At 35.2% G+C, this 11,803-nt stretch overlaps 1 protein-coding gene across 1 annotated transcript; it reads left to right on the forward strand.

Moving 5' to 3' along the window:
- Positions 1 to 3,540: 3,540 nt before the first annotated feature.
- Positions 3,541 to 4,488, forward strand: LOC140521154 (olfactory receptor 1N1-like). The gene has a single exon (XM_072635896.1). The coding sequence runs from the start codon at positions 3,541 to 3,543 to the stop codon at positions 4,486 to 4,488; it is 948 nt and encodes a 315-aa protein (XP_072491997.1).
- Positions 4,489 to 11,803: the final 7,315 nt, after the last annotated feature.

Raw genomic sequence — 11,803 nt, forward strand, 5'->3', positions numbered from 1 at the left:
CTATTTGTACAGATTTTTTTCTCCCTTGATAAAATGGAAACTTCTTTAAAGCAGGGATGATTCCATTATCTTTCTTACTCGTGTGCCTAGCACAGTTTGGGCATTTAGCAGGTGCTCAACTGGTTTTGCTCTGTCATTCCAGGTTCCAGGTGTAGAGTAAGGTGAAAGAAGGACTGGAATAGACAATATGGAGCTAATAACTAAAATTCCCTAAGACCTGAAAAGTTATAGAGATAGGGATTCTGTTCAGGAAACAGAGTCTACTCAGAACCTAGAGGGTCCAGTTCTGATAACACTGTCTTCTCCTGTCCCCTACTTCAAGTGTAATAGGAAGAATCCCCCAAGGTAATGAAAGGTTAGCTGTTTGCTCTAAGGAGCTCAGAGCACAACAATGTGGAACTTCATCCTAGGGACTCTCCCTTCCTCCCCAGGAGGGAAAGGTCTGGAGAGGATAAAGATGGTCAGAAAATTATTTGTCTTCCCTAACAAATCTTTGGGGACTATTTTCCCAGAGATTGTCACAGTGCCAGTTAAGAAGACAAGAGCTCTGATCTGCTGGGGATGGGGTGAGGAGGGCAGAGAAAGGGGAGAGCGATTGTTCTTGGGACCCACATATTTGTTCCTCAATTCACTCCAGCTCAGTGTGGGGCTCCATAGTCCCACATTTGCGCTTCTCAATGCCAAGATTGAAGATATAGGCTTTTCTTTCCAAGTCACTTGCCCAATCAAGAGATCTGTTGCCTGTAGAACGGGCTGTATTCTCTGACTGAGACAAAGAGTTTCCGCATTTCCTCCAAAACAGACTTTGAATTCCTATCATCTGGAGCAGAGGAGTGGTGGCAGAAGAATTATCCATTTGGAGTTATTTTCTTTTCATCTGAAATCAACAAAATAATGTGGAGGTAGAAGACAGCCAAAAAAAAAAATCTAATATTCTGTCTGTATCTTTGTTATACAATTCTTTTTTTGTCCCAAACTGAGATTTAACAGGAGAAGGGATGTTCCAGTGAAGAAACTCCCTTGACTAAAGTAAGTTTATAATTACACTGAAACTTATGCTCTTAGAGAGTATATGGCCACATAGAGGTTAATTGGCTTCTCAAAGTCCCACAGGCAGTATGTTCAGAGGTGGAAGTGGAATCTAGATCTTTCAGCATTGTTCTCTCTATCCATCATGACGATACTGTCTCTGTTACACAAACAGACTTTTAAAAATTAAATACATGACAGATATAAAATCAAGGTGTAAAAAGGTTCTCTGCAAAGACTAAGATATTTACTGACTAAAAACATTTTTAATGTGAGTCAGAGATGAAGTAGAAATTCAACTGGCAGATTGCAGTGAGCGAGTTGCAGGTATAAAAAAAAAAAACTTGAAGAAAGGCGTATTAAAAGCAAAGTAAAAAACCAATACAGAGATAGCTAGTAGTCCTGATTTTAATACATATCATCACAATAATAAATAGCAATTACAAAGTACTTTATGGTTTGCATAGCTTTTGTGAATATTACTTCATTTTATTCTCATAGCATTGGTTTGTGGGTGCTCTCACTATAACACTCATTTTACGGGTGAGGAAACTGAGGCAGATAAAGGTTAAGTGACTTGCCCAAGGTCACATAGATAGTAATAGTCTCAGGCCAAGTTCATCAGTCTCAACTCCTGTACTATCTAACTGTATCCCACATCAAATACATTGTGGCATGAGTTAGAGCAAGGGATATAATATGGCACAATATTATGTCAGGTCTTGAATGTTGGATTAACAACATGAACTTAATCCCTTAGCTACTATGGAGTCATTACTGGATTTTTAGTGTAGGATTAGAGTTATAAAGGATGGATTAAAGGGATTACTGGGAAGGCAGGTAGGATAATCCAGATGAGTGGTAAAATGAGCTTGTATTAAGGTAGAAATAATGGAAATTGTGTGCTTTACAAATTTTTTTTTAAATTTTAGTCCAGACCTGAGTTTTCATCCATAAAGGGAGATCTGAGTACTCTACTCTTAAAAGAGTGTCACCTGGAACACTGTAAGGCTAAGGAAGGTACATAATTCACATGGCCAGTATATGTCAGAGGCAGGGTTTACTCTTCAGTCCTCTTAACCCTAAGACAAGTCCTCTGTTCGCTGTACTTTGTTGCTTCTCTTTGCAAATACCAAAGCATCCGAACACACACACACACACACACACACACACACATATACTTGTGATGAAGCTCAAGTCTAATTTAATGCACATATTAATTTCTAACTAAAAATGCATGTGGGACATAGGGGATCATTGGTTTGTCTTACATTAGAAAGTAAAAAACGCAAATCCTGTCCTAGTTGTGTCACACTGGACAAATCATTTAACCTGATGGTACCCTAGGGAACTCTGGAAAATAAATTCGAGAGAAGCCATAATTACAATGCATCCTAATTGCATATTGCATTTTTTAGTAACGTTTCCTCAAATTATCTGTGTTTTAAGGTTTTCTAGTCTATTAAAACATATTTGACAGCCATTAAAGTTTTCCTTCATCAGAAATGGCTCTGGGAAGGAAGGAAAGGTAGAAGGAAGGAAAATAGGAGAAAAAAAGAAGGGAAGAAGAAAAGGAAAAAAGAATTTATTGGGTACCCACTACATGCCAGACTCTGTGCTCCGATCTTTACAGGTCATATCTTATTGAAACCTCACAAAAACTATTGGAAATAAAGGCTACAAATATTCCTATTTTACAGTTCAGGAAACATGCAGATAGCAACTAAGTGATTTGCTCATGGTCAAGAGGTAGATAAATGCTTGAGGGTGAATTTGAACTCAGATCTTATTGCCTCCAGTCTCACCATTCTATTCACTTTGCCATCTAGCTTTTTAGGAGGGCTTCAGCCATGCCCTACCTCAGCAGTTATTTTTGTGCTCCACAGCAATGACACTTTTCCAATTACTGATCAAATCAGTCATCCCTGGACCCTTTCTTTATAAAAATAATAGTAAAAGTATTTATGCTGAAGTTGTATCTCTTCTTCCATCCTTTGAGATAGAATTCTTTTGGATTTATGCAAAAATGGCACTGATCTACAAACTGCTTGAGAAAAGCATATTGATTTCTGCAAAGCTCAGTACCCTTTCTTGCAATGGAGTTGATAGACTTTTTATTTAAGGGATTAGAGAGTGATAGGAGTGTAGTGAGTTCAGTCTCCTCTTCAGGAGGTAAGCACACAAAGTGAAGAGATATATGAAGCTACAGTCTGAGGGAGGGAAGAGAAGAATTTTTAAGGGCAAGAGAGTTCTAAGTGTATTTATTGGTAGTTGGGAAATAGATAGTATTTGTTGCGAGATTAGGAGAAAGGGAGAGAGTAATGGTTAACCAAACAAACTCCCAGAGGAGAGGTAAGGAGATAAAATAAAAACCATGGAGGCACCAATGGATTTCCCGTAGCATCTAGTTATTCTGATTTTTATGCTAGTTCCTTCTACTCCACTCTGTAATATATGTAACCTTTTTTTCTTAGGTATTTTGTTTTGTGAGCCCTTTAATATGTCAATGACATGGGACAAGGAAATCAGACCAGTGTCTCTGAGTTTTTTCTCCGAGGGCTCTCCCAGTGGCCCGAACACCAACACCTCTTCTTTAGATTGTTCCTCTGCATGTACCTGGTCACACTGATAGGGAATGGGCTCGTCTTCCTTGCTATCATCTCTGAAGCTCGCCTCCACACCCCTATGTATTTCTTCCTGGCCACCCTCTCCTTTGGTGACATTGGTATGTCCTCCAGTACAGTCTTGAAGATGCTACATAATCTGCATACACAGATTCACACCATCTCTTATGCAGGGTGCCTGACACAGATGTATTTCTTTCTTACATTTGGGGATGTGGATAGCTTCCTGCTTGCTGTAATGGCATATGATCGCTACATGGCAATTTGTCACCCACTCCATTATACTACAGCCATGCGCCCCCTGCTCTGTGTCCTTCTTGTGAGTGTGTGCTTGGTCATTGCTAATCTCCTTGCTCTTTTACACACTTTGCTTATGGCAAATCTCTCTTTCTGTGTGGTGAGGGAAATACCCCACTTCTTTTGTGATATCAGTCCCCTGCTGAAAATTTCTTGCTCTCCCACCCGTGTAAATGAATTAATTCTTTTCTATGTTGGTGGTCCATTTTTGGCAGTTCCCTTCCTGTGCATTCTGGTCTCTTATATCTACATTGTCTCTGCCATCCTCAGGATGCCATCCTTAGGGGGTGGCAGGAGAAAGGCCTTCTCTACTTGTGGCTCTCACCTTTCTGTGGTCTGTATATTTTACAGTACAGTTTTCAGCGTGTACTTAAGTCCTCCATCTATTTTCCATACCAAAGACATTGTGGCTTCTGTGGTATACACAGTGGTAACTCCAATGCTCAACCCTTTCCTCTATAGCCTGAGAAACCAAGACATAAAAGCAGCCCTAAGGAGTCTCCTTAGAGGCAAGATATTTTTCTCTTATATACACTAGCCCTTTTGCCTTTTATGTTGAGCCTCCTTTTAATCTTGTCCTTCCAACCTAGCTTTGATTTTTTAAAGGTATTTGCAAATGGCTAAATGATTACTTGCAGGCAAGTCCATAGTAGAGTGACCCAAGGCTCCGTCCTTGGCACTGTACTATTAAATATATTAAACAGTGTCTTCAGGTGTCATAGATTCCTTAGTGATTTTATTTGTAGATGGCATAACGTTAGGAGGGATACTTCAGATGAAAGAGTAGACATTCAAAAATGTCTCATCAGACTAGGCAATGGTATTCTTCACTGAACCACAAGTACTGGAAAGGACATCTGACAATCTCTAAATCATAACTGATTAATGATACGTAACCAAGAATCTCTCTACAATATGTCCAATTTCAACCTTACCTCACAAAAAAAAAGATTTCTTTGAAAATTCCACCTATTGCTTCTTTGGGACCAAGAAGAACATGTGTAATCCCTCTCACATGACAGTATTTCGCTTCTTGAACACCACTATATTTCCCTGTAATCATTCTAAACCTTCTCTTCTTCAGTCCATCCAATGTGGTTCCTTCAATTTCTCCATATAAAACACATTATCCAATGATCTCAAAAGAATTAACAGGAGAGGTTAGATAATAGCAGAACTGCCATATCTGGATTGCTCATTGTATTGATTATGGTTTCATTTTTTTTACCACTTTCAAAATTGTTTGTTTTTACAGAGCATTTATTTAATAATCTGTTCTTTGGATGTGCTCATTTCATTCTTCATCAGCCTATCAAACTCTCAAAATTATTTATTTTCATAATATTGTTATGTTAATATCTACTTACTTTACTCTTTACTCATGGTTAAAAAAAAAACTAGTACCTTACAGGAAAAAACACCAACTGAAAAATGATTGAATCAATCAATTATGGTATAAAATATGATAGATCATTACTGTGGTATTAGAAATGAGGAAATAAATTACCAAAAATACGGAGACTCCAATAACATGATGCTGTTGGTTTTGTAATACAGTTATAAATAAGACTTCTTATTTAACCCTTGTGATCTGAGAAACCATTTTGATTCCATAGAACTGAAGCTGAAACTTGCTATCCACTGTAGAGAGGTGATGGATTTAGGTTGTGTTTCTGCATGCAGACATTGTGATTATTTGTTTTGCTTGACTCCATGAAGATATTAAAAGAAATTTGTTTTATTTTTCCTTTTTTTTCCAGTGAGATAGAGAGTGGGAGGGAGAGAAAATTGATTTCTTCTGAATTTTTAATAAATGAAGGTTAGGCTGACTACAGAGGTGAAATATTCCATCCTCTTTCAGGCAATGGTACTGTTATTAATTTTAATTAAGTATTTTCTTTTGTTACAAGTGACCTCTCAAGAAGAAAAAGAAATCTATGAGTATCCATTATGTAGGAACTAAACATATCAATAAAAATTTCAAAATAACAATAAAAAATCAACAGCATATTTACAGAATAGATTGTGTGTAGTTAGTCAACAATTCATATGAAAGATACCAGGAAGAGTTGGAGGATTGTATACTCAGTTAAAAAAAAATTAATTTATTCTTAAGCTTCATTGTGGGAAGGAATATGTTCAGAATATTCTTTTCTTGACAGAACACTGCAGAAAAAAGTCTCATTGAAAGTAGATGTTTATGAGTTAAGAGTAATCTTTTAATACTTCATATAACCAACTTCATTTTGTTCTATGTTTGCCATTTTTGCTAAATGATCCCTGCATGAATTATAAGACCAATTTACAACATTGTCCTCTTTCCTTCCCTAATTGCTACAAAAGACATAATTGTTGCAAAAGAAGGACTTGGACAGTTCTCTCATTTCTCCTCCACCCCCACCTACTTTTCCATTCTTCTTTCATCTTACCCACTGACACATCCTTTTTGATCTAGTAACACTGGCCTCTTTTCAGTTCCACAAACAAGGCACTCTATCTCTCTACTGTGCATTTTGTCAGGTCTGCTGGATCTTCAGCCCTAATAAGGTCATAAAAAGGTCATTTCTGTGAAATAAGGATGTGCAAAAATACATGTGACTAATGAGAGCCTTGTAAATTCTAAGACAAGCAAAAGTGGTTTACTGAGGAAATGAGTTCCCTTCTTCAACATAAACACTCCTAGTCAAAATGGAATACATTTTATAAGTTTGCATATAGAATAGGAGTGATTTAGATCATGAATTATCTGATTACTAATTATGAAATCTCTAAAAGCTAAGCTGGATTAATTGTGCCTGGAATAAAATGTACTGGAGTTACTGCTTTGAACCAATTTAAGATCATTGGACCCAGTTTAATTTTTTTTTCCTTTTCTTTTGTCTTAAGGGTAAATATAAAAACTTTGACATATCTAAGCCAGCAGAAGTCAGTGTTTTTTTAGATTTTGACTAAACTATCACAATTTGCTTTTTGTGTAAATACCCAGAATTTAATTATTTACTTAATTTTTTAAAATAATTGATTTTTTATATCAGGATATCTGAAAAAAATATATGAACACTTTTGGAAAGATCTTATTTGATCTTAACAAGTACTGTAGATACATATTATATTAATTTTTATTTATTTTTAAATAGATGTTATTACAACCACTAAATAACTGTCCCCAGATTTAAACTGTAAGTAGTAGAGCTTGGTATGTGAGGTGGAACTTCTTGGAACTATATTTTGATTCATTCTGTTTTATATTCAAGTAGAAGTATATATTATCCAGCTATGCATCATTCAAAGGAAAATGACAATTGCTGCTCAAAATGAGTATGATATAAAAATACTATAGGTGGCTGTAGATTGCATTTGTCCTTCATTTTCGAAAAGGACAATGACATCAGGAAAATGACATGACTTGTAGTTGACTTCGATTTGAGTGAGGGAAGGTTGTGTAAGGTCCCCAGCCCCACTTTCTCCACCTCAGCCCTTGGGATCCAGTGACCAGATATTCATCAGGATGACTTAAGATGGCCCAGGATGAGATGGGAGACCTTTGCCCTTTTAGGCTATGGCCTTTCCCATACTCACTTAAAGTGAGATAATGCCCATTCAGGGAATAAGCCTACCCTCTTTAAGAAGTGAGTTAAGGGTTGGCCCCTTTAATTAAAAACAAAACCAAAAACTCAAGCTGGGCAAGGAACACCCTCAGGGTTGCTGTTCCAAAGAGAAATGAGTCTGGCCATAATACTATATGGGTGATGTGGAACTCTTAGCTTTTTAAAGAAGCATTGAAATCTTTAACCTCAAATCAAACAGAGATAAGAGAGTTTGTCCTGTTATACCTATGATAAATGAGTCTGTTCTTTCAGGCTTATGCCTAAAGGAACAGTCTTGATATTATTAAAACCAAATCTCTCCTTTTTCCTTTCATAAAAAATGTCTATGACCAAGGCAGGAAAACTATAAAGGTTTTTATAACAAGTATTGCTGCATCAAACACTAAACATTCCCGGGCTACTATAATGGGATGCAAATATAAAGGAATCTATTGCTTTTATTTTTATTGTTTTGAATTTGTGGGCATTACTTGTTTCAGTTTCCTAACCTAGAAAACTGGGATAAATCAATTGTTAGACTTGCAATCTCCTTGCTCATTGATTTATTAGATTATGCCCTTGCAGTATCACATTCTTTCTGAGTGATATTAGGATAAGATGCATCCTCAAGTGGAGGGTATGATAAATATAAACATGTAAAAACTCTAATTTTTAATGGTGTGGTTAATTTTATTTTGAGAAAAATAACAAGATTTTACTGTCTCCCCTTGAGAACTAGGATATATGAAATTGACGTTCAAATACTTTCTACTGAAAACAATGACAAAAGAAAAAGTAAAGATGTTCTTAGATAACATTTTTAAACTCAATCCTGGAGATTAAAGAGAATATGGCTGGAAAAGTTAATGTACTGAACATCCTTTAGGTCCATAAGAATACCTACAGTTGCCTATGAATAAAATTGCTTAGGTATACTGACTAATATGTTTTAGTAATTGTCTATACATTTTCAAAATCAATGAAAAATTTTACATGTAGAATTGCTTTAATCATTGTGAAGAAACTTTTGCATAATATTTTGCCTGTTTGAAGTTGTTCTGATAATAAAAAGAAAAAGAAAGACCTAGTTTATAAAGCAGGTCTTCAAAGATCTTTTTAAACTTCTTCCTATAGCCTTGATTCTCATAAGGTTAACACAGGTTTACCAAAGCTTTTATTATAGCAACTAAGTACAGAAAAGCCAATGTGATTATATTCTTAAGGTCCTGTTAAATTATACCAAGTCTTATCACTACCAGGTTTAACATCAAGTGGCTTGAAACCTGAAAAAGTAATCTACTAGAAGGCATATATTTGCAAATCTCCCAAAGATACAAGTTGGAAGAGATTGTTTTAGGTATGGTTAACAGTAATCATTTCAGTTAAAGACACCAAGATGTTAATTCAAGGAAGCATGTTCCTGAATTTAAGTAGACAAAACTGGACAGTTTGTGGAGACAGGGGTCAAGGATAGATCCCTTTCACACATAATTTTCAAGGGAAAACATTTCCCAAAAGCAGACTTCATAAAATAGTCATACCCAAATTAACAAAAAAGAGAAACCATTTGTCTAAACAGATGTTAAGATACATTCTTTGTTCCTTTTATTTTCCTACTGAAAATATAATTATATTTATTTTGCATTGTCTCCTAGAGTGTCCTAATTTTTTGGAAAGGTATTTAGGTGTCAAATTTAAGACGAAACTTGAAGTTTAAAATCAGAATCTAAATGTTCTCATTTTTAAATTACTGTTAATAATGTTGCAGTCTATGACTGCAAGCATCTTGTGTCTCACAAAGCTTTCTACTCATGAAATTCAGGTTCTCTATCTTTGAGTGTGGATAATTTTGCCAAAGAGTTACTACTGTTCAGAGCAATAGCTTCAGAAAGCTTTATTGGATAAGATTGAGTTCGAGAAATTGTGACTCTCCAATACTGCTATGAAGTTTTGTTCAAGCTGTTTTAAATTAATTTATTTTTCTTAGATTTATTGTGGTACAATCAACTGTCAACATGGCTCCATCCCACTTTTCCCATCTCTTTATGAATTACACCCCTCCACAAACTTTATAGTCCAGATAGATTAGCCCTCTTTCTGTTTTTCATACATACCATTCCTTCTCCAATCTTCATATCTTTTTTCTGGCTATCCCCATACCTAGAGTTTTCTTCCTTCTCCCCTGCTCTATGTTCTTTCCATTGCCCTCATCTGCCCACAGTTTATTCAAGCTAGAGTCAGCCTTGAAGGTCTTGAATTAATCTCATCTCCAAGAGGCTTCCTCTTCCTTTCCTTGACTCTTTTGAATCTCTCCCTCCTCTGAAAAGGTAGATCAGAGATTCTGTTACATTTACTCTTAAACAGAGAAATGCATTCTCCTTTGATGTTTCCTTGTATTCCACTACTTATTTGTTTCCTTTAAATGCCTGTAGGGTGGTTTGTTTTCACCCATACCACACTCCAGTTTATCATATTTGTTTTGTTATTTTAGTTTATTGAGAGTTTGGGATCCTGACTCTACCATTTCAAAGGAACTAGCCATCTCTTTCAGTTTGCATCCACTATTGACTTGATGAACATGTCATTTATATTTTCAATTAGGTCATTAATAAAAATTGAATATGGAAGCAAAAAAAGTCAAGAAACTCCAGTAGAAATTAAAAAATATAGTAATGAAGAGGGCCTAGAAATACTACATCTCAAACTATGCTAGAAAGTAGTAATTCTTTAAACAATTTTATATGGGGTTTTAAAAAAATAGAGATTAATCAATGGGATAGATTAGGTATACAATATGCAGGAGAAAGTGAATACATTAGCCTTGTATATATTTGATAAAGACAGAAATCCCAGATACTGGGATTATAACTCACTCTCTGATTTTTTAAAATGCTAAGGAATTGGAGAGAAGTATGAAAGAAATTAAATTTAGACCAACACTTTATATCTTACTCAGGTAAGATTTAAATGAATGTGTGACTTAGATAGAAAAGATCACATTATAGACAAATTAAGTAAATATGGAAAAAATTACCACTCATAAGTATGAATAAAGAAAAAATTATGACCAAAGAAAAGAATAGAGATCACAAACGAAATTTATAATTTTAATTATATAAAATTTAGAGGATTTTTTCCCCTCAAACAATAGCAATGTAATAAAGCTTAGAAGAGAAACATTTACCTGGGGGGAAATCTTTATAGCAAGTTTCTCTAATAAACACTTTATTTCCAAGACATATAAGGAACTAATTCTAATATATAAGATTAAGAGTCATTCTCCAATTGATAATCAAAAAATATGAACAGTTTTCAACGGAAGAATTCAATTTATATAAAGCAATATGAAAAGATTACTCAAAATCACTAAAGTGGGAATACAAATTAGGATAACTATGAAGTTTACCCTCATGCCCGTCAAATTGGCAAAGCTGGCAGAAAAGCAAAATGTAAGTATTTAAAGGACTGCATGAAAACAGGCAGCAATGGAGCTGTGAATGGATCCAGCTATCAGGAAAAGCAATTGGGAATTATTCCCCAGAAAGTATCAAGTTGTGCATGATATTTGTGTATGCTCAAACACACACACACACACACACACACACGTTGGGTACAGACCTATATTTTATTCAAAAGAGAAATAGAAGGGAAATAGAAGAAGGAAAAAGTGAAGATTAGAGGAAAGGTAGAGCAAGGGACTTATTAGTCCTAAACAAAGGAAACTCTTAGGATATACCAAATATTTTTAGATATTTTTGAGGTAGCAAAGAAGAGGAATCTTAGGGAGTGCCAATAAATTAGGGAGAGGGTGAACAAATTATGGTATATAAACATGATGGAATACTATTGTGTTGTTAAAAAATTATGAAGAGTTTGGTTTCAGAGAAACCTCAGAAGACTTACATGAACTGATGGAGAGTGAAGTGAACAGAACCAGAGGAGCAATTTATACTGTGATAACAATATAATAAAAACTTACAACTTTGAAAGAATTAAGAACTCTGATCAGTGCATAATCAATCATGATTTCAGAGGGGTAATAAAAAATGCTTACCATCTCCTGATACAAAGATGAATGACTCAGAGCATAGATTGAGAAATATATATTTTTAGACATGATCAATAAGGAAATTTAATTTGCTTGACAATATGTGTTTGTCACAAAGATTCTATTTTTATCTCATTCTCAATGGGATGAATTCGGTGAGAGGAAGAGAAGACAGATTTTGCTAATTGAGAAAAAAGGAATACATTTTTTTTAAAAGG

This window comes from Notamacropus eugenii, chromosome 1, assembly GCF_028372415.1.
Source record: "Notamacropus eugenii isolate mMacEug1 chromosome 1, mMacEug1.pri_v2, whole genome shotgun sequence".
NCBI lineage: Eukaryota > Metazoa > Chordata > Mammalia > Diprotodontia > Macropodidae > Notamacropus > Notamacropus eugenii.